Source organism: Aedes albopictus, chromosome 1 (assembly GCF_035046485.1).
Source record: "Aedes albopictus strain Foshan chromosome 1, AalbF5, whole genome shotgun sequence".
Taxonomy (NCBI): Eukaryota; Metazoa; Arthropoda; class Insecta; order Diptera; family Culicidae; genus Aedes; species Aedes albopictus.
Genome location: NC_085136.1, coordinates 7,947,095 through 7,971,169, shown reverse-complemented (window position 1 = coordinate 7,971,169; position 24,075 = coordinate 7,947,095). Strand labels below are relative to the sequence as shown.

Genomic DNA, 24,075 nt, shown 5'->3' with positions numbered 1-24,075 from the left:
TCATCGCCATCTATGATCACCATGCTGCAGTCTACACAACAGTACTGTGTCGGTTTGATAAAGTAGGCTGATGCAATTTCAGTCATCACAACAACTTTCACAATAATTCCCACTCATAATAGTCCATTTTACGAGCCGATTTAATGAATAAAAATTTGACAGGAGCATGCGTCCGAACCCGTCAAAATCAATATCATCATCAACATTGTTGTCACTTCGTAAACTGGCTCAATTGTAATCACTCTTTCAATTTGGAATTCCATAGTGTGCATCGTCAAATCATGTGCGCTATAGAAATTTGAGTTCGATGCGTTTTCTTGTGGAAACGTTGAGTATTAAACTATGTATACACCTTTGATTAAGAAAAGTTTTAGCCAATGCTGTCATGTTAGAATCAGAGCTAATTACTCAAGCACAGAGAAACAGACGTCACACTCCACTCGCTTTCCATCAACGATTCAAATATACGGTAGTTGGTCAATTGACCAGTCGCGGCGCAGGCATCGTTTTTGCTCCTGTTTGACGTTTGCTCACTACCACCATCTAGTGGTGGCTTGTCCAAACACGGCATGGTTAGCATTGGGCGATTTCGATTTCGTGACGATGATTTTTAATATAATTTGTTCTAAGTGTTACGTCTGCGTCTGTTCCTCTGTGGCTTAAGGTTTCCAAATTTTAGCGCCCCCTATTGGCTAGTACGCAGATCGCAAGAACTTTCTTGGCCTATCTCGATGAGTGGAAAATTGAGGCAAGGAATCGCTCACAAAATTAGCAAGCTTTGCATTTTACTTGAACCCAGTACGGAGCTGAGAAGAAATGTTAAATCAAATGGAGCTTTCTGTGCAAAATTTCTTTATCATACTTTATTACATGATTTGACAATATTCTCAGGTCACTTTGACAGTTCTTCATAAGTTAGACAGAGACGGCCTTGGTTTTTGTGCTTTTCTCTCCCATAGGTTATCTGTTTGGCCCATATAGCCGAGGCGGTAAACGCACGGGTATTCAGCATGATCATGCTGAGGGTGACGGGTTCGATTCCCGGTCGGTCCAGGATCTTTTCGTAAAGGAAATTTCCTTGACTTCCTTGGGCATAGAGTATCTTCGTGCCTGCCACACGATATACGCATGCAAAATGGTGATTGGCAGAGGAAGCTCTCAGTTAATAACTGTGGAAGTGCTCATAGAACACTAAGCTGAGAAGCAGGATTTGTCCCAATGAGGACGTTACGCCAAGAAGAGAGAGAGAGGTTATCTGTTAAACTCACCTGAGATCTGTCAAAAATTTACTTCGAGCAATGGAGAATTCCGATCAAGGAAAAATAATGCACTAAACGGAAATTACTTGCGCGATTTCGTTTGAGGTGCATACCTAGTAAACACTGTTACGCCCCAATGGAAATCACTTCAATATTACGCCTAATTAAGATTTATCAAATCTTTCTGTAATTACTGCGGAAAGGGCATTCTTGCAGAAAAACCTTTTATGAGTTCATCAAAAAAATTTATAAAGATTATGTGTGGTATATGTCTGACAATGAGCATCTCTCAGTGTGTTAACAGTCTCATCCCTCAATGGATTACGTACGAATTTATACTGGCCTACTTACTCTCACACGAAATTTGACGTTTGAGAGGTGTCGGCACCGCTCAAACGTCAAATTTTCTGTGAGAATAAGCAAACCAGCATAAACTCGTGCAGAAGTTTATATGTCACCAGACAATAGATAACGCACGACCACTGCCCACCCGGGGTAACGTCTACGCTATCGAGTGACAGCTGCTGACGAGATCATGGCAAGCTGCGACTCTTCCTTTTTTTTCGGTCAGCGTCCAATCACGTCGGACGCACAGTGCATCGGGTCGCTGCGCTTGGCGATTCTCATCGAGAACCATCAGCTAAATTCCCACAGATTCCATTGACAATTATCTTAGAATGTATTTCATCCCATTTACTTCTTCAGAATTTACTTCACGATTACCTCAAGGGATCCCGCAAAAAAATCTTAAGGGTTTCTTTCAGGATTTAACAAATTTTCCAGAATTTTCATGGTAAAAAAGTCCTACACCTACAGTATTTTCTAGAATGATTTCATCATAAATTCCTGTCCATATATTTCTTATTTTTTTCCAGTGATCTATCCAGATTTTCTTCCTAGAATTCTTCCAGGAATTCTATTGGGTTCTTCCTCAGGAGTTTCTCAAAAAAGATTCCATAAGATTCATCTTGAAATTAGTTCACGGGTTTCTTCAGAAATACATTTCAGAATTCATCCTGGGATTCCTTCAGGGATACTTTAGGAAATTTCTTCGAAGTTTGCTCTAGAAGTTCGTACATGTATTCCTTAATGTATTTCTTCGAATATTTCTGGAAAAATCCTCCTTCTGATCATATGATCAGAATTTTTTCCATAATTTTCTGGGATTCTTCCTGAAATTTTTCTAACAAATCTCCTAGGAATTCCACCAGGGCATTCTTCATGCATTCCTCCAAAGATGCAGGAGACTTTTTCCACAGAGATTCAAAAACCCTTTCAGAGAGCTCCTCTCAAAAGATTATCTCATCAATTCCTGCAGAAATATCTCCACAATCTATTCCTTGACATTTGTCAAGAAAGTTTGTAATATATTCTATGAAATCCAGCAGAGGAATCTTTAGTTCTTCCAGGATTTTTTTGATTATTCGAGATTAGTTTAGGAATTTCTTTTGGACAGTACTTCATTTGTTTTGTGCACTAATGAATTCAAAAATTGTATATGAAATTCTTCTAAGTATTTCTTGTGGTACTTGAGAAATTTTCCGAGGGTTCATCCAAAAATTTTTGAGGTATTTCATCAAAAAAATCCAGTAATGGAGTAATTTCTCCAGATAGTTTTTATGAGATTTTGTCAGAAAATCCTCTGAGGATTTCTCCAGGAATCCCTCCCGAAATTCCTCAAGAAGTTTTTCTTTGGCATTACTTTCAGAGTTCCTTCCAAAGTTTGTCAAGATTTTATTTCTATGAATTACAAAAGCTTCTTAAGAAGTTTCATAAGGTTTTCTTCCAGCCATTTCTCCAGGATTTCCTCCAAAGATGACTTCAGCAATTGCTTCGAGAATTGTTGGCCAAGAATCCCCCTAGAAAATGTTCATGAATTTCGTCTGATAATCTCCAAAGGTATCACCAGGAGTTTTGTTTTTTTTAGAGGGATTTCCTTAATCATTCTTAAAGAATTCTCCCTGTATTTTTTTGAGAAATTTCTGGAAGAACTTTAGAAAAAGCACTGGAAAAATATCTGTTACAATTCCTGCTTGAATCTGTATAAAATCCCAGTATATTTTTTTGACGGAATCACCGAGCCAATTAAAAAAAAAAAACAAAATTCTTTTAGGAATTTCTGCGGGAATCCCTAAACGCACTCTTGGAGGAATCTTTGGAAGAATTTCTGACGGAAGCTCTGTAGAAATCTCTTACTGAAATTCCTGAAGTAATCCTTGAATTTTTTAAGAAGTTACCGGAGATATTTTTCAGAAATTTAAGAAAGACTCCGAGAAATAAATTCAGAAGAAATCTAAACAGGAGCTTCTGAAAGAACCTCTGTAGGTTTTTTTGAAAAAATCTACAGTTGAATCCCTGTTGAAATCTTAAAAAGAACTGTTGAATGAATTTCACGAGGCACACCTGAAGAGATCCCAGGAATTTCAGAAGAATTTTTCCTTGATGATTTTTTTTGGAGATATTCCAAAATCAATCCTAAAATAATATTTTTGGAGGATTTTTTGGAATAATCTGTAGACGTATTTTTTGAGTAATCTGTAGACGTGTTTCTGATGCAATACCTGGAGATTTTTCTAAAGGAATTCCTCTGGAAATCTCTAGGAAATATTTCTGAATATTAATTAATCAAGGGAAGAATTCATAGAATTGTCCTTAGAGAAAACGCCGGAGACTTTTTTGGGGAAATGCATGGAGAAATATCTTGAAATCCTGAAGCAATCTCAGTATGAACTTTTGTAGGAATGTCTGGAGAAACTCCTGCCTCAATGCTGCAGGGTTATCTGGATGATTCGCTGAAGAAATTCCTGTACACATACCTGCGGGAAATTTCAATGGAATCCCTAGACAGAGCAATTACTGAACAAATTGGTCAAAGTGGTCAGACTGTTCCAATTTCTAAAGAAATTTCTGGAAGTTTTTCTGAAGAAATCATTGGAAGACTTTATGAAATAATCTTCAAAAGAATTTCTGAAGGAATCACTGATGAAAATTCTGAAGGAGTCATTTGCATAAATTTCCGAAGGATTTTTTTAAACGAATCCCTAGATCAGGAATCGAAACACTCACTAGCAAAGAGTTACACTCACATGCTATTATCCTTAGCTTAGAAGCATGCTATCGATAAAACAGTGCATGGAGGGTTTTTAACTTGCACATTTATCTAGAAGATTGGTCGCTCACGCATACCAAAGTTATGAGATAACTATGAAGACGACTCTCCACATGATGAGTGTAAGTTACACTCACTACGTGGAGAGTCGTGTTCTTGTCTTTGACACGGCTTTGGTATGCGCGTGGAAAACTTTTAGATCAAACTACAAGGTAAAAGCCTTCCATACACAATTGCTTCTGAGCTGAGGTAATATCAAGTGGGTGTAGCTCTTTGCAAGTGATTGTTCCCATCCTCGCCCTAGACGAATTTCTATGGCCCTGGTGGAGCCTAAGAATTAATCCTTGGAAATCTACCCAAAATAATTCTCATAAACATTGCTCGAGAGACTCTTCAGGAGTAATCTGAAAGAAGTCCTGAAGAAATTTCTTCAAGAACCCTTTGTAGATGTAATTTCTCAATGATTGTGGCAGACTGTGCGCGCGAGCGGCTGCGTTTTCAAAACTATCACTCGTTTTCTTTGCTCTGCGTTGTTTTGAATGAGTCCGGTCGAATTGAGAAACAGCTGGTGGTGTTATGGCTTCCGTAAATTTTACTCGGAAAGTATTGGCTAATTGACCCTGGGTCTTCACCATATTTGTCTTAAATGATAATTTTGTGGATCACATAGTAGCGAGTATGGAATGATTCGCGACAGTTGTGAGAGTTCGTCTAATTCCCATCGGGGTGCTGGAATTCGACTTCATTTTCGCATGATTCTCGTGTAAATTTTTGGTGATATTGCTGCTGGATGTCCGGGAGACGCATGTGGAAGTCGACGATTTTGTCTCGAGAGTACATAATACAAACGCATCAATTGGTCCCTAAACGTTGTGTAAACATATCCTTTAAACTCAACCTTTCCACTAAAAACATCCAAATTACCGTGACACCTAGACCTGAGAGGACGTAGAGGTTTCTAGGTACCTTTCTTAAGTGTCCAAAATATCTTCCTGTCCCATCCCGCAGTTGTCGCAAAGACTTGACCAGGACGGCTTCCGACCGTTGAAAGATTGCCTCAATCTTGTCATAGAACCCCGAATCTCTGTGCTTTGGTAACGGACAAGAAGAGGCAATTCTTATAACAACGCCAGTCTGGGATTGTACCACCTACGAACTTGTGCGACTTGTTTGATGCTAATGCTAACCAATCTCAATAACAACTAAACCAGTACACAAGTTTTTTCAATGTTAAGCTTGTGGCAAGTGAGCAAGTATTTACTTGATACTTGATGAGCTGCAACTCGTACCGGTGAGCCTTCGCTGATCCTTCTGAGATGGCCAAATTTTGGTCTACGTGGTTTATGAACGTACGACGACGAAATTACATCCGCAACCCGTACACTTGATTTCTATCCGTTAAGCGTCGCATGAATCAGTCTGATCAGCTTCGCCGGAAAACCATGTTTGATCTTAATCTGCCATAACTCTTTTCTATTTTGCTGAATCGTACGCTGTCCTGAAAACTATGAATGGTACTCTTGAAATTTATCGATAATCTAATCATGGGGAATAAAAGGCCTGTGTTCCTTATACTTGTGGACAACATTTCAACTTGATTGCTTCATTACTTTTAGGAACTCAACCTTTTGAAAAAAATGTACTATTACACTAGTTTACAAAATAAAACGAAAGTCGTGAACTTCTGTCAACGACCAAAATTTTTGAAGCACAACTTAGCACTGATTTCGAAACCGTGCTTCAAAAAATTTTAAGTAGAGCAGTTTGTGAGTTTTAGCTCAATATCGAGTTTTACAATTTTTAAAAATATGGAATTTACTAAAATTCAAATATCTTGCGTTTAGGTCAACCAATTTCAAATCTTTTTCCATAAATTAAAAGCTGAATACAATACCATTTGATCATCTGAATGCAGGTTTTGCGTCAGATTGATGAATTTCAAGATATTGGCGAGTTTCAGGGACGATCTCCTCAAATTTTAGCCAAATTTTCAAAAAAATATGAAGAAATGTATTTTTTTCAATAAGAAAAAAACATTCTAAAAATTCTTTCTCAACGTTGATTTGACATATCATATGTAGGCGAGTTACAGTAAAAAATTCAGCTCAATCGGAGTATTGATTACGGAGAATGAGATGTGTGAAGTGAGCAACGTTGCTTAAAAATAGAATAAAAATCGATTTCAAATCATCATCCTTGTATGGAAAGTCGAAAAATTTCCGCTCTACTGTAATTTTTTTCCTTCGCGTTTTCGAACTCAGGGCATGATTCTACACCAAAAATGATCATCAGCTTACCGAGTTCAAAAATGCTGTAAACTAGTGTTATAAATGGGCATGTACTAAAATTGCCATATCGTCCAAAATGGTTGACCAATCGAGTTCAAACCAACACATGTAACTCATGAATATTAGGGCAATAACTTATCAAAAAATCAGCATGATTGATAAACGCATCACAAAATAACAACATTTTAAACTTTGTTGACAAAAAGTTGAAATTTAGACCAATTTTTTTCATACAAAATCGACCATCGAATTTTTTGAAAATAAAATCGTTTTTGTTCATTACACCACATGTACTTTATATTCCAATGTAGAACGAGTGGATTCCGTGTCTGGTTTTCTCGACCTTATAAAGAATTAAAATAAAAAAAAGGTTATTTTTATTTATCATGAAAAGGTCTCACCAAATTAAGCTGGAAAGGTATAATGTCATAGTGGTTTAACCAAACAGAGTAGCTTGGCTTATTAACTGAGTTTCATTCCTCATGTGAATACATGTTCAATGTGAAATCGTTAGTTTTGGCGAAAAAAATGTTTTCAAATGTTTGATGACAACAATGACTTCAATGACTATATCGTATTCATATAGCCAGCGTTGTAACATGGCCGGCAACTATGCAGAGCGACCGGATTTCCAACAATAACATCCACCTGAGAACAACTCCTGCCAAAGAGACCGTCTAACCTCGAATCCGAAACCACTTCCAAGCGCAGTCTCGGAATTCATATTTTAAAAACCGCAACCTGCGCAAAATACATGGAAATCTCTTCCGGATGATGTAGTGCCACCAGCTGAGCCGACCTAGTTCAAGCCAACGCGTAGTCTACTAAAACACGTTGCAGATGATTTCAGAACATAGCCGCTCGCGCGCACAGCCTGCTGAGATCACCCGAACATTTTTATTATGTAGGTGAAAAATATTAAATTTCTCCGGTTGGCTCAATGTTTATCTTTTCTGCGATTGTTCTAAGACGACCAGCTGGCAATATTTACACAACAATATCACAACAATTAAAACTGATTCATTGCGTTAAAAAATCAACTTTTCCGAGAATCTGACTAGAATGATCTCCAAAAATTGCCCATCCGCTCAGCGTCCTATCTACAGGATAGTTTACTTTTGCCGCGAATATCTTGAGAATGTTGTAATACTCCAACATTCTGTCTTCGGAGAAGTTGTTCATAAGATCAAAACTTGGTTTATGACGTTTTATTTCAGAACTTTAACAAAGTGGCACAAGCGTCGCTGTGAAGGTTACTTTACGGCTGCGATTTCAAATTCAATGTGAAACAAATATGTTTGATATCTTAATCCTTGTCGTGCATTGGAGTCATTATGACGCTGACAGGCATATTGAGCGTGCACAACATCAGCGCGGCGACCGTCAGCTATTGCACGAAAAAAAAATAACCACTGTTGATATGATGTTGGTTAGACAAAGCTGTTTTTTTACGGATGTGATTCAAATGATCTCGATTTACAAATTTCCTCACAAGATGGCGCTATAGTATCATTGATTTGATTTGACAACTTACACCCTACTAGAAGATATGCAATGTTTCCATTTTCTAAAAATACGTATATCATCCCGAGCAGGAACCAATAACGGGCACATAACTGCAGCATACCAAAGTCAGGTATCATACCAATACAAGGTATTGGTCGGTTATTCCGGTATTGTAAATAACTTGTTTTGATATTGTGTAGGTGTTGAGTCGTCAACAAAAAAAACCTCAACGAGTTATTGGTTTGGTATTGATGACTGCTTGAGGTATTATGCAGTTATGAGAAATGAACCATTTGTATGGGAAAATCGTTGGTTATTATTGAGGTATTGCAATACCTGATAGATGTCATTATTCACAAGGTATTCTTAGAAGGCACACCAGTTATTATTTTAGGTATTTTACCTCTTATGCACGGCTACTTAATACCTCATTCAGGTTGTAGATACAGGTTGGACTCGATTATCCGGAGTCGGGTTCACATGATTCTCAATCACATATCTGGATAACGGAACGCTCTATAAAGCTGAAATTTTGACAGTTTGTCAAGCCAACTTTGATTAGTGATCAGCCAAAATTTCAGCTTCTTACAGCATTCCGTTTGTGAGATTTTATTATGGGAAGCGCCAGAGCCCGACGCCGGATAATCGAGTCCGACCTGTATTGGGTTTTGCATACCTGAGTTTGGTATTCTGCAGCTATTTTCTCCTGCTCGGGTTGTCAAACTTAGTTTGCATTGACAATTATAAGTAAGAAAAGCTTGAAACAGGTGGCAAGCCAGTAGGGTAACAAAACAACTTCTGTTTCTAATATATTTTGAAGGGATATATAGATTATCTTCTTCGACCAAACCATTCAAGTACATAAGGGCCCAGTGTAGACAAGGTTCTCAATAAGAAACTATCGCACAAAATGACACAGGCATGATATATATCAGGGATATCTTAGGCTACACATTTTTCTTAGATTTTCTCTTAGGATTCCTATCAGGATTAATCTTTTAACACCTACTAAAACTCTTCTATGGATTCTTCCCACGATTTTTGCTGGGATTCCACCTGATATTCCACTCAGGGTTCTTACTGAGATTTCTTCAAGTTTTCTTCTAGAAAGATTCCTTCCGGAACTATTTTAGAGATTCCTCCTAAGATAATTTCGGAGATTTCTTGCAGGATTCCTTGCAGAGTTATATCTGGGACATTCCGACCCAAAGGGTCGTTAATAAGAGCAAACAAACAAAATATATCAGAGATTCTTCAGGAATTCCTGGGGTTCTATCATTGGTTCCTCCCGGATTCTAGTAAGATTTTTTTCTTAAGATTGCGTCAGGGATTCCTCTCGGGATCCTAGGAATCCTTCCAAGATTCTTTCAAGGACTGCTCCAATTTTTTTCCAGGGACTCCTCCCGGGATCCTTATGGAATTTATAGTAGGATTCATACGGAATTCTTTTCGGAAATCTTTCATTCATTTTATCCGGAATTCCTTAATAGATTTCTCCCGGATTTCTTTTCATTTTTTTCTCTGGTATCCGTCAAGACTTCTTCCAGAATTCCTATCATAGATTTCTCTCCTTTCGGGATTATTTTATGATTTTTCTCGAGCTTCTTTTAAAGATTTATTTCGGGGTTTTCCCAGAATTCCTTCCTAGATTCTTTCCCGGATTTTTTTGAGAAAGTCCTGCCGGGATTTTTACTAAGATTCTTTCATGGATTCCTTTAAGGATGTCTCTCAATATTACTTTTGAGGTTACTTCCGGGATTTATTCAGGAATTGCTTTCGGAATTGCTCCATTGAGTTTCAAGGGATTCTCTTAGAGATTTCTCCAAGGTTAAATGTTTTCGAGGATTCCATCCGATATTTGATTAGGGATTCTTCCCAGACTGTGGGAATTTGGCTGGTGGTTCTCGATGAGAATCGCCCAGCTCAACGACCTGATGCAGTGCAGTACGACCAATGAGGTACAGATACAGGTGGCGCAGATAAACATTGCGAATCACTAGATGTCTTTTTTGTTCTACCGCTGATCTTATGCAACTCAGTCAGTGACGTCACTAATTGAGTTGCATAAGATCAGTGATTGAACAAAAGAGACAACTAGTGTTTTACAATGTTTATCTGCGCCACCTGTATCTGTACCTCATTGGTACGATCGTCTGGAAGAAAGAGGAAGAGTCGTGGCCTGCTATGATCTCGGTAGCAGTTGTCAGTCGATGTAGCGTAGGCGTTACTCCGGGTGGGAAGTGTGCGTGCGCACGCTATCAATTGTTCATATTGATGGACAAAACCAGGGATGAGAAAAGTACTGGAAAAGCGGTTACTGATCTACATTTGACATTTTTCACTAGAATTTTTCAAGAATTCCTGCCGCATTCAGTTTCTTTTTAGGATATTTCCCAGCATTTTTTTTTAATTTCTTCATTCGTAGCAGAAATTGCCCAAGGATTTCTTCCGAGATTCCAACCAAGATCTCTTCCAGTATTCCTTTAGGTATTCTTCTCGGAATTCTTTCATGAATATTTGGACACGAATGCCAACTTATTTGGTAAAGTATCTTTAATAAAATATAATTATAATTTCATAAATACCACTCAAGATTTTCATGCGAGATTTCGGGATTCCCTCAGGGATTTTTTTCAGATATATCTGCTGAGATTGCTTCACGGATGCCTTCGTTGATTGTTCCCGAAATTCTTAAACGGCTACCTGGTGGATCCTTTCAGGGATTCTTCCCAAGTTTTTTGTTCCGGTATCCCTTTCCGAGCTCCTTCCTGGATTTTTTCCAAGACCCCTCTCGGTATTTCTCGTGGGAATTTTCGTGGATTTCTTCCATAATTTTTAGAAAATTCTTTTTGCTATTTTTTATGGTTTTACTCCTAGGTTTTCTCCCAAGATGTTACTGAGTCTAGATTTTCCAGTTATGTTTTTCAGAATTCCTGTCGGATTACTCCATGTAGGTGTCATTGATAGTGTACCGAATCATTGCAAAGTGGTTCAGGAGCCAGATTTACGAGGAAATATGCATTCTGCACCTTCAAACTTGTTCTTAGTAATATGGTTGCATAATTGGGGGACCAAGCTTTTTATTTGCAAGAAGAACTATGTACACTCATCGACAAAGTTGTAGATCCATCAATTTTGAACAAGTTTGCTGAAGACAGTTTTTATGTACAGGGGATGGTCAAAATGTTTGGGATAGGCAACTTTTTTATCTCACAAAAAGATCAACAAGCTGTAACTTTTCATAGAGGGCATCAAAAATACTCAAATTTTGACTGTTTGTCATCCTATTTAATGTGTATCATTGTTAAAAAAATTGAGCTTGATTGGTTAATCTTTCGCGAAGCTGTAACCGTTCTTGTAAAACACTTTTTTTTAGACAACTAGTTTTTGAACTGTCATATCACCGAAACCAGTAAATAGAATTTTTTGAAAAAAAAAAGATACATCGCCTGGCGGTTTTTTCATATAAGTGTGATGCCATTCATGTGCTATTCTCAAACTCTCTTTGCACACAGCACTATTGATATTTTTTGTGTTTCTAGAAGCAAAGCCAAGTGAGAAGCAAACAGGAAGTGTATCTTGTACGACTTTTCAATAATTTCAATTTGCCAATATTTGGTCTGTGGCAAACTCGAAACCTCGATTCTTGTTCCATTCATTGCTTGCCAGCCAGCGTACGACATTATTGAATGCTGTGAAAAATAAACACATATGTCAATGCAGTGGTTTAACATGACAACTTCACTTACCGGTTCGTCTTTTCTTAACATGCTTTCTCCCCTTCTTTTTACTCTCCGCACAGGAAGTGCAGAGCAACATGGACAACAAATCTTCAATTAAAGGGCCTTTTCTGACACAGGTAAGCGCACGTACCGTATTTGCTGAACATACATATTAGCCAAGTCATTCATTCGAAATCTGCCTGTCTGCCTGTCCGTCTGTCTGCATTCCATCGGGAAACTAGCACATCACTAGCAATCGTAGAAACGAGTAGTAGTAGGCACTGATTGGTTACCCTTCTTCCAGGAAGTTCCAAAAACACACAATCTGGCCAACTGCGATCGAGAAACAGATCCGGCACAAAATTCCGTCACCTCCCATCAATTGGCATCTAAATTGGCATTGAATGCACTTCCTCGAGCGCGCGATTGTGATGGAATGCAAATCCATTTCCATCTCGTTTTTTTCATTGTGATTAATCCAATTTAACTGACTCGAGTCGTATTCTTTTGACATCAAACAACCGCAACATCAGCAACAGGAAGATTTCCACCCGTTCATCGAAGCTCTGCTGCCTTACGTCAAGTCGTTCAGCTACACGTGGTTCAACCTACAGGCGGCCAAACGCCGGTACCTCAAGAAGCACGAGAAAAAGATGACCCACAACGAGGAGAACAAGTGCAAGCGAGATTTTCAGGTAGGTTTACGTTTGATTCCATCAGTCACCCAGTAGACTGGTCTGAATTCGTGTTACTAAACTTCAACACAGTTGAGCCTACTCAGTTTTTACTCGTTTGAGTTGAAACTTTCAGAAAATGTTCTTCAAAGGTACAATTCTGAGTAATCGTAGTAATCGAGTTATATTTACTCCTTGTGTTTTTGGAGCAGTCTAATCACCCAGTACAAAGCAAGGATAGGGTTACTTGGATGATTGGGTATCTTCTGGGTTTTTGTGCGTAATTGCCAGGTTATGTTCGAAAGATCCTGTCGTCTGTCCTGTACGCTAGACGCAAAAAGCACTCAATTACAGAACAATGGTTGTTGTATCAAACAATAATAATGCCCGGTAAAAACTACAATCAAGTTCCTTTGAAGTACACCGACCGACCATTATCGGGAGAGGGGGTTTCTTATATCCAAGAGGCAAGAATCGAAACCGGTTCCACACCGCGCCGGAGCACTCAGCATCAGATCGGAACCCGAAAGGCATTCTTCGAGTGGGTGTCGATGGCGATGATGGTCGATGGTGATGATGATAGACACTTTATTTGTTGAAAGTCGATTGGTTAACTTCGTTATTGCGCCATGGTCCATTACCAACGCCGGCAGCAGGGTCCCCTCTCTCACTCTTGGACGGAGGGTGCAAGAGAAGTCAGGTTGGGCAACACTTTGAGCATGCTTGATATGTTTTACAAACGATATCTACTGATAGCGCCAATTATTCAATTACTTTGCCCATGTGTTCATGTGCTGGTCGCCGCGCCGGTGGATGTTCGGAAAGAACCACCGTGCGCACCACCCGAAGATACATGATACCATCTCAATCAACCGGCAAATGTCGACAAATTGAGCAGAGTTCTTGAGGGAAATAGCATTCCGAATCCCTCTCGGGATGCGTGCGGTGGTGTCAGTTTACAGCGAGATAAGGGCGTAGTCAGGCTCACAGTCAGAGGGGAGTTAATGGTCTTCTTTCAGGTGATTTTAATATAGTGAAACACTACAAATGCATAACAAAAAATAGACTTCTTATAGTGGAATATTAGAAATGACGACCGTGTTGGAGAATGGTTTACATGCATAAAGCTAATCGTTGCCCGAAAAGGCCTGAAAGTAGGCAATTAGACTGCGACTACTTTCCACAAGCCTGTCAAATGCCAGAGCGTTACAAATGATCTGATGATGCTCTGAATAGGAACACATTTATTTATAAGTAGAAATAGAACATGCAACACATGAGTAAAACTTGTAACATGATCTTGCAGAATATTATTAACCGTTATGCGGCCGGCAAACTTTTTGCTTTTTTCTACACCGTGTATTTTAAATGGGTGCTGAGTACCCGGGTCCCTGCCGGCCACATAAGGGTTAAGCTATGTTATGGTCGAGAATATGAATTACCCAACTAACAAAAGTAGCTTCATAAGAGCTTATGGAACAAACGCTTATGTAAAAGTGGTTGATTAAGCTCTTCTACAGCAAAAATGTTAGTTGGGTAAAGTTTTCCTTGATTCATGCCAGATCATCAGCCAATTATTTAAGATATTCCTCCAGTATCCCTTGAAATAGCTGTTCACGATCTTTGAAGTTTTTTTTAAATGGAAACTTCTCTAAATAAGTTTTTAAGTAATGCTGTAGAAGATCCTAAAAAAGGTAAATTTTCCTAGTAGTCATTCGATTGGGCAAGTTTCATCGAAGTTTTAAACAAGATTTAAATGCAATTTGATAATGTATCCTTTATCGAAAGATTGTTTGATTCTGCAAGTTCATTCGATTTTGTTTCCCAAAGAAATGATTTCAGCAATTTATTGAAAAATATTTCCGGAAATTGCTTTGAGAAACCCCGGCAATTACTCTGAAAATTCGTCCATATCCCTATTGTTTTCGAGTTCAGTAATTGTTTTTTTTGCAATATCTCCAGACAAATTCGTAGAAATTTTTTCGGTAATGACCAATCATTTTCCGTTGGAATTTCCGAAGAAATTTCCGGAAGAGTGTCGAAGAAATTTTCTAATGAATTGCCAAAGCAAATCAGATTAAGTTGATAGCAATTCCGTTGAAGTTGTATAAGAAATGTCTGATAATGACCGAAAAGGCATTACCTAAGAAATGTCGGCTGGAATTTTCAAAAACAATTGAGAATTGAAATCGTCAAAGGAATTGCTGAATGGATTTCCAAAAAAAAATAACCTGATATATCTTAGACGATTCCAATTCCCCATTGTTTTCTAATTCAGTAATTGTTTTGAAAATTTATTTCGCAAATTCGCAGACATTTTTTCGGTAAAGCCCAATCATTTTCAATTGAAATTTTTCGGAAAAGTTTCCAGAAGAGTGTCGAAGAAACTTCCATAGGAGTGCCAAATCAAATCAGGAATAAATTTCAGAACAAATTTTCAAATGCCATAGAATATCAGAGAAAAATGTCAAAATGAGGTATCACAGAGGAGAAGTCGATGGGAACTTCACAAAAACAACTGGGAATTGAAATCATCAAGGGAACTGCTAAAGCTATTTACGGAGTAATTGCCGATGGGTGGGAAATTTTTGAAAATATACCGAAAGGAAAGGATTTTCAAATAAATAATCGAAAAAACGAAGAATTTGTTGAATGAACTCCAGAGACGACGATTCCCTTGGAAATTCCTTTGATATTCTGAAATTCATTCGGAGGTTTCATGAAAATTATTTAGGTAATGCCTTTGTAATTTGTTATGATATTTCTTTTGCAATTTCTATGGAATTTTATCGGGGAATTACTATGAGATTTATTTTGGAATTTCCTTTGGCAATTTAGAAGAAACTAATTGTGTAATTACTTTTAAAATTTGTTTCGCTATACCTTCGGAAACTTCTGAGTCATAGATTGTGTGAATTGTTTCAAATTTTTTTTTCTTGAAAATACGAATGGATCAGATAATTCTAACGGAATTTCTTTCAGCATCTATTTAGGGAGTTTCGTCGGAAATCTCTTTGGTAATTGCTTGGCATTTCCTTCGGTACTTTCTCATGTATTTTTTTTTGCTGAAATTCATTCTACAACTGCTTTGAAAATTGTCAATTCTTAAATTCCCAGACAATTTTGGGAAACTGTTTTCGGAAGTTCCATGGGCAATTGCTTCTTCAAAAATTTGATTAGATGTTCTTTTGGAATTTCAAAAAAAAAACACTACTGATAGAATTTACAATGAAATTTGATGTGTCGAAGACAATCTCCAAGAAACTTTGTAAGAAGTATCCAAAAGAGTTACTGAAGTTGCTGAATTTGGCCGTCAGAATTACATAAAGGAATTCAAAAGAAAATGCAAGAGGAACTTCCCCAAATAGATTGCCGAAGGAAATCATAAATTATGTCGGAAAAATTCTCAAAGAATTTCATTAGTTAATTCCCAAAATAATTGCTGACCGAATATTCAAAGGAGCTTCTGAATCAAATTGCAAAGATTAATTCATTTATTGATAATTAATTCATTAATTAACGACAAAGAAATTAGCATGGGAATCACTTTATCGTTTTCTTAGAGAATTTCCGAGAGTTAGAAGAAATTCACAAATTATTTTTTTAAACTGCTGAACGAGATTACACAAAAATACTGAAAAAAATCCAAAAAAAAAAATCTAAAAATGGTTTCCAAAAAAAACTAAATTTTTAAAGAAATATCCGTAGAAGTTCCCAAAGGGATTGGTTTTTAGAATAATCCCGATGAAGTTGATACAGTTAAATTTCTGCAGGGTCCTAAAATAATTGTTGGAGAATTTTCAACAGGCTGATTTTCTCCGATAATTGCACTAGTGCATTTTCTCAAAATTTCCTTTTAAATTTCTTGAAGAAACGTTTTTCTAAAATTCGCTATGTCGGGATTTTCCGGGATCAGTCTTGCATTTTGTACCGAATTCCAGAACAAGAGAGTTGCTGGGAAATAGATAGGGTCTGGGACTATTTGTCAATCGGTTCAAAATTGACTGAGTTACAGCACCAAGTGCCCAAAATAGGTGCTCTTGCCCAAATGGTCCCAGACCCTACTCTAATCCTATGATATGTGTCTTTTCTTTGGCAGAATTTCTTTGGCAATGCCTTCATCAATTTCTTGGGAATTGATCTATCAATCTCGACTGAATTATTTTTTGGGGTTTCTGCTGAAAAAACTTCAGTAATTCCTTTGAAAATTTATTCGGTAACACTTTTGGAAACTTCTTCGACATTCATTGTGTGAATTTATTTAAGAATTTGTTTCCAAAAATACAAAAAGTATTTTTTTTGGATTTTTTTTTTCAGAAATAGGTTTGGGAAGTGCCGGAAGAAATATTCAAGAAATTATCCAAGAAGTATCTAAAAAGTTTCTGAAGTTGCTCTATTTGCCGATGATAATGTTTAAAGAAATCAGGAAATTGCATAAGGAACTCCCAAAGGCGTTATTGAAACAATCTTAAATTAATTTGCCGAAGGAAATTGCAAAAAAAGTGTCAGATGAAATCCCAAAGGAGTTTCTGAATACTTCAGAGAAAGAAGTCCAGAAAGAAAATCCAAAGAATTTGAAGAAATTACCAAAGAATTTGACAAAGAAATTTCCATTGGAGTTGTCTAATCATTTCCCAAGAGAATTGCCTAAGAATTTGTCTAAAAGAGTTGCTAGAGAAATTTCCAAAGATGTTACCGAATGATTCTCATAAGTCGAAATATTGTAACGAAGTTTCGATATGAACTTCTGGTTTTATAAAAACAAATACAAGAACTTAGAAGGAACTCCTGGCCCATCTTTTCAGGTAGTTACTGGTGAAATAATTAAACATATATATACATTAGTCATGAACTCCCGTAGATTTCCACCAGAACTTCATCAATTTTTCCATTTATTTTAATACTTTCAAGAACTTCTGCAAATTGACAGGGTTTTTTCGAAACACTCCTTTGAGTGATTTTTTTTTGATAATTTTTAGTTTTTAAAGTGACTCTACCAATAGCTCATAAAGAATTACTACAGTAATTTTTCTGAAAAAATCATCAGAAGTCTTTTTGGGAATTCTTAATCTCGTTTTTTTCAAAAACTCATCCCACAAATGCTTTGAAAGTGACTTCGTCAATTCTATTAGGGATACTGCCGGTAACTTATCATCTAGAAAAAAAAAATGAAAGACACTTTTTTCTGTATTGTTCCGACTATTTCTTTAGAAATTCACATTTTTCTAGAAGTTTCTTTGAGGATAGCTCCGGTAAATTCTTAAGGAATTCCTTCGGTTCCCTTTTTGGAATTTACACCAATTATTTATGTAGGAGTTCCTCCAGCAGGTCACTTATGAATTTGCTAGGTAATTTCTTCAAAATTTTATTTCAGAAATTCTTGTGGCTTGAAGATTGCCTCGGGATTTTTTTTTATGATTTCCTCCTAGTAACTATTCTAATGATTTCCTTTGGAATTCTCCTTCAATTGTTTCGGAAATTGTAAGACAGTTTTTTCGGGAACTCTTTCGACAATTTCTCTTGGAATTCTTCGGAACTATTCTGGAAATTTCTGCAAGATTTTTTTTTTTGATAAATGTTTGAGAGAATTCCTGAAAACCTGATAAAAAATGCCGGAGGGAATTCCCAAAAGAATCCCAGATTTCCCGGAGGAATTCCGTCATGATTTCTGTTTTTTTTTTACTAATTTCCCCAGAAGTTTCTTATACAATTGCCCTAAAATTGTCTCTTCTCTTCCTCCGAAAACTCGTGTGTGTATTACTTTACAATTTTTTCAAATTTTACAAAAATATCTCTATGTATTTCCCAGCCTTTTTCAAAGCTTCCTTTAAGAAATTTATTGATTTGCTATAGGAATTCCTTCGGAAATTTTTGGATGGAGGAGACCCTTCAACAATTTCTCCACAAATTCCTAAAAAATGTATACCGAAATTCCTTGACAATGTTTTTCAGGAATTTCACCTGCTATGTTTTTCACGGTACTTTCATCAATTCCTCCAGAAGATTTTTTGACGTTTTTTTAGGAATTCCTCTGCCAATTTGGAAAATTCAATATCAATGTGTCTGGAAATTTATTAGAAAATTCCGTCAAGAATTTCTCAATAGGTTCCTACTGTCATTCCTCATACAATTTATTGAGAAATTCCTCCGCCAATCTTTTCAGGAAGTCTTTATGCATCAGCACATTTTTCAGAAATTATTCCGGGAAACAAGAAAATTCCAGGAACACAAGGACTTTATCTATCTTTTAGGACTTTATCGCAAATTTTTCTTTAGGAATCGTGAGGGCAATTTCTTCAGGGTTTCTCGGCAGCTTTTTCAGAAATTTGTTGGACAACTCCTCTCATCTTTCTTTTTTCTCTCTTTTTTACTGGCAAAAAAGGTCAGACCTTTTGATCTATAAAGATAGGAATTCTTCTGACATTTTTTCCAAAATCTTTTTCGACAATTTCTCTGGGTATTTCTCAGGCAAATAATTCAGCAGCTCCTCGAACAGTTTACTGTGGCATTTCTTTGAAAATTTCCTGAGAAATTCCTCAGAAATTATTCTGGAATTTTTTTCAATGATTTTCTCCCCAGTAAATTTTTAAATGATTTCTCTGATTTCCTTGAGAAATTATTTCTTATACAGTTGTTTGGAAAGTCCCTCCGCTAATACATTTGTAATGTTCTTAAAAATTTCTTGTAGGAAACATTGCTGGGGGAATTTTTATGTAAATTTTCTGAGGAATTTCCAAAAACAATGCCGGAGGAATTCGCGAACAATTGTGGAGCAGACCTGGTGTGATGGTTAGAACACTTGACTATCACGCCGAGGACCTGGGATCGAATCCCACTCCCGACAAACCCACAAAAATGTGAGTTCTTCCTTCGGAAGGGAAGTAAAGCGTGGGTCCCGAGATGAACTAGCCCAGGGCTAAAAATCTCGTAATAAAGATAAAAAAAAAAATTCGCGAACAAAATTACATTGGAATTCTTAAAAAAATATACCAAAGGATTCCTGAAAAATTGCAGGAGGAATTCTTTCATCGATTATTTAAGGAATCTATCACATTTATTTCTTGACGGCACTTTCTTCAGGACATTTCGGCAGCTGTTTTCAGGAATTCGTTAGACAATTAGTTCAGAAGCTTTTCCAAAATTTTCTCTAGAAATTTCTTCGGCAACTTTTCAGAAATTCCTCTTATATTATAATTAGGAATTTGTTTGACAATTCTTTAAGGAATTATTTCTTCTGCAGTTTTTTTAAAGTTCCACCACTAATTCATTTGTAATTTTTCCGGCTTCAGGTATTCGGAAATTGAATTAATCGCCATAGGTATTTTTAAGTAGATTTTCGAAGTAATTTCCAAATTAATTGCAGGAGGAATTCAAGATTACAGTTTCGTTTGAATCATCAAAGATGCTATCTGAGAGCTCCTGGAAAAAATGCAGGAGGAAATCAAGGACGAAATCTCTGAAGAAATGATAGGATTTGGTATTTTTGGCAATTCTTCCAATTCTGCAATACGCTGATCTTTTAAACTTTCTCTTGGTATACACATAGAAAGACATTATGTATTTTTTTTAAATTTTCGATTTTTCATTTAATTCGGAAATTCCTTTTGCGATTTCCAACAAAACTCTTGCTCTGGTAATTTTTTTAATAGATTTTTTTTTGGAAATTGGTTTAGGATTGCGTAAGACAATTCCTTTATGAGGTCCTCCGTCATTTTTCAAACAACTTAGAAATTTCAATAGCGAAGTCTTGAAGAATTACCACGACAATTTCTTCAATACATTTGGAAATAATTATCTTGGTAATTCGAATTCGAAAGTTTAATCGAAGTTTATTGAGACATGCTTTCGGAAACTTTTGTTTTGGATTTTTTCAAACAATAGCTTTTGACATTTTCCGGCAACTTATTCAGAGGTTCCTAAGCATTTTCTTTAAGAGTCTGTCCAACGTAGACGCTTGGAGATGGAAAAAAAAATCTATGGTCCATACAAATATCAAAACTTTGCATGTACAAAAGTCTACGAGGGGTGAGGGGCGGTCTGAGATTTCCATAATAAGTAAACGTAGTTTATGTACAGTGCCTTAAGAACTTTCAAGACGTTTTTTTAAAGGAATTCCTCAGGCATTTTCGTAGGAATTGTTTTTGCAACTTTTTAGAAATTCATCCAGCAATTCCATATATAATTCCTCTGACAATTTTCAACGGCTCTACCCCATTTGGCATAATGCCATTTGACATAAAAGCCATTTGGCATAACGGTCATTTGGCATAATGGCCATTTGGCATAACGAATATTATGCACATTCTTTTCAAGAAGGCTGTTATTCGTATTATACTAAACGGCATTATGCCAAATGACCATTATGCCAAATGCCCTTTATGCCAAATGGTATTATGCCAAATGGTGTTATGCCAAATGACATTATGCCAAATGGGGTAGAGCCTTTTAAACGGAAGGTTGACATCTAAGCTCCAACATTTTTGGGATTCTAGACATCCTTAAGGCGAAACTGAAAGCATTTCCTAATTTTTTGGTTTTTGATTTTTTATTAATGTAGAGTATGGATCAAGGTATCTCCTGATTTTTTTTTTAGTGAGAAAATTCGTCCAGTTTCGCCTTAAGTCTCTGTCATGATATGTTTATATACCTTAGTTTCCAGACAAAATCCCGTAGAAAATTTCGAATGAGTTTCTAAAAAAATCCATAGAATATTCAAAAAATATCTCTGGCATTATTTAAAGATGTTCTATGGATTTATTTTCAGAAATTCATTCGAAAATTTCCACAAGCTCTTCTAAGTTACAAACAAATAGCTTAAGAAAACTGAAAAATAATGCCGAGGATTGTTTGAAGAATTCTTAAAAAAAAATTGCTGGAGAAATTTGTTTAGAACTTGCCAAAAGAATTCCTGAAGAAATTTTCGGATGAATTTTTAAAGAAGTTGCCTAATGAATCTCGTTTTTAAGGGTATCTAGATTGCGTAATCTGAGTCTCCCTCCATGCAAAAATAAATCAGAATCTACAATTTCATTATAGGGAAGTGGAACCATCTCGGCAGGGGTCCTATTTTGGATACTTTTCTGCTATAACTCAGCCAATTCTGAGCCAATTGACACAATTTTTGAAACGCGTGGAGATACGTATAGTATCTAGCCGTGTACAAAATTTCAAGTCAATTGGATTGGAATTGACTGAGTTTTAGCGAAGAGTGCCCAAAATACCGGCCGCTGCCCAAGTGGTTCGCTACCCTATTGGGTAAACTAGGACTATTTTTCAAAAGCTTATACACGCAAAAAAATCCGTTCCGATATACGTGAACCCTCAGTCACGGCAACGGGAACGAACGGGAACTATGCATAGCAACGATAACAACAATAAGAAATGCACACAGTGAACTAGATATAAGGGGCTGTCCATAAACCACGTGGTAATTTTTTTTGGGACTTTTCAACCCCCCCTTCCCCCCCACCCGGCGTGGTAATTAGTCCATACAAAATTTTTTATTTGTCCATACAAAATGGTCATTGGCCGAACACCAACCCCCCCACCCCCCCCCCCCCCCCCCCCCTAATGACCACGTGGTTTATGAACGGTTTCTAGAACGCCCATGTTGACAGCTGGAACTAGTTCCAGTTCACGGTGTATATTTGCTTGTTCTCATATTTACGTTTATTTGTTCACGTTTATCAGAACGGATTTATTCGCGTGTTGAGTTGCTGAATAAACTGCATCGGCCCTATCCCTTTTCTAACAACACCCCTGGCATTTTTGGGTAGAAAAATCCACCCGAAAAGAAAGGGTGCCCGCACATCCAACGCAACAAACGCGTCGTGTCGAACTTCAAAAGTCGGGTGGCGCAAATTTTTCGAAGCAGCGATGGTAATGAAGTTATCGCCCGCGCTAATGGAGGGTTACCGAGCACTGACTGACTGCATTCATTGTTGGTTGACTTGTCGGAGCTCTTTTCTTGCCGAGAAGGGTAGGTAGCTAATTACGTTATCAACTTCAAAAAGCAAGCGTTTATTTTTCAATTAAACGACGGCAGCGAGACGCAAAATTTGCATTGCAAACAGGAAAACATGTGTTCAATTTCGGTCTTTTCTTTTGCGCGAAAGAAAACAAATCCCAATTCTCAATTTTGTTGGTTATCATCAGTTTCGAAGATTTGACTCAGCGTGAAATCCCACAAGTGATCGCAGTAATCCGGACATTCGATACCTTTGATGTTATCTTCCGGTGTGTGTTGTCCCGACAAAACTGTCGCCGTCGCGTCGGTCCGTCGTCGGGAAAACATATGAAATATTAATAAAACCAGCCCAAACAATAACAAGATAATCACCTTATCTATAGACCATCTCACGGCGAAATTCTATCTCTTTTGCTCCTTCAGAGAGTTTGAAAACAACAGGACCAGTACCTGTCAAATTTGACAGGTGTTGGTCCTGTTGTTTTCTAATTTCCCGTAGGAGAGAAAGAGAGCGATTTCTTGATGACGTCACCGTGCAATGGGCAATTGTGGTGCGAGAGATGCGAGCGATGCGTAACGATGACAACCGACAACCCGAAAATTAATTCAATACAACAATCGCTAATCACCGGATAATGGTAGGCTGAGACGAGATCATGGGCTGCTACGATTCGAGCGGAGAGGGTGGTGCCACGTGCAATCATATATTGTAGTAAGATAGCCCGAAGCAGTAAAAGAACTACCCGCCGCCACGAGCAACTTGTTTAGGGCTAATTGTGCACCAAAATGCGGTAATTTTCTTTTATGCGAAGCCGAACGAGCTGCTGGTCCCTGGTGGATTGTGTGCGGCGTTTACAGGTTTCGGTTGATTTGCGGGATGCTGCGTTGTTTTGTGACTCGGGATGTTGGATTGCAAGCAAGCTGTTTGGAGTGATTATACTGTGGATATACGAATTTAGAATTGTGATGGAGAGAGACATTTGAATAATAATTTTTATTACTCAGTTGGTTTTGGAATCATAATGGTTGTTCGAGCAGCAAGTTGCAAAAAGATAATATTTTTAACTTATCTTGCTACAATAAGGTATCAACTGTTGGCTACAAAAGTAATTTTACTCCTATCCTACTTCGAATGAGTGTAATCAGTTTCGTACCTTTTAATTCCGCCCTAATTGCTTATCCTTTGACAGATACGCGTATTTCGACTACCACTTGTAATCTTCCTCCCTCAGTGTCAGTTATCCACTGGATCCAGTGGAACCTTGCAAATTCCTAAAATAATAAGGCAAAACTAAACTTTTTCTAAAAAAATTAAAGTCTACACTCATCTCTAGACATCTACGAACCAGATGCCGTAAAAAGTTTAAGATCATTACGACGCTTAAAACTTCCTAGTATGGAATTACAATGTAGTACCCGTATGATCAATTTCACCACGCTGATCAATTTGACCCCGATTTACGGTACAAGATCCTATCCTACGCCGAGCTTATAGTAGAGGCCTATCTGTTTCTCCGAACGTGTGTAAGGATTGCAGATAGGGATCAACC

The 24,075-nt window shown here is 37.3% G+C and overlaps 1 protein-coding gene across 7 annotated transcripts in view; it reads left to right on the top strand.

Annotated features, from left to right (window-relative positions):
* Nucleotides 1–24,075, top strand: part of LOC109424927 (nuclear factor 1) — a 55,715-nt gene that overhangs the window by 2,224 nt on the left and 29,416 nt on the right. For all 7 annotated transcript variants that reach the window (XM_062843258.1, XM_062843255.1, XM_062843240.1 and 4 more), the window contains 2 exons: nt 11,965–12,021; nt 12,418–12,579. In XM_062843258.1, the coding sequence (XP_062699242.1) occupies nt 11,980–12,021; nt 12,418–12,579 (204 nt within the window). In that variant the 5' untranslated portion in view covers nt 11,965–11,979. The remainder of the gene's footprint in view (nt 1–11,964; nt 12,022–12,417; nt 12,580–24,075) is intronic.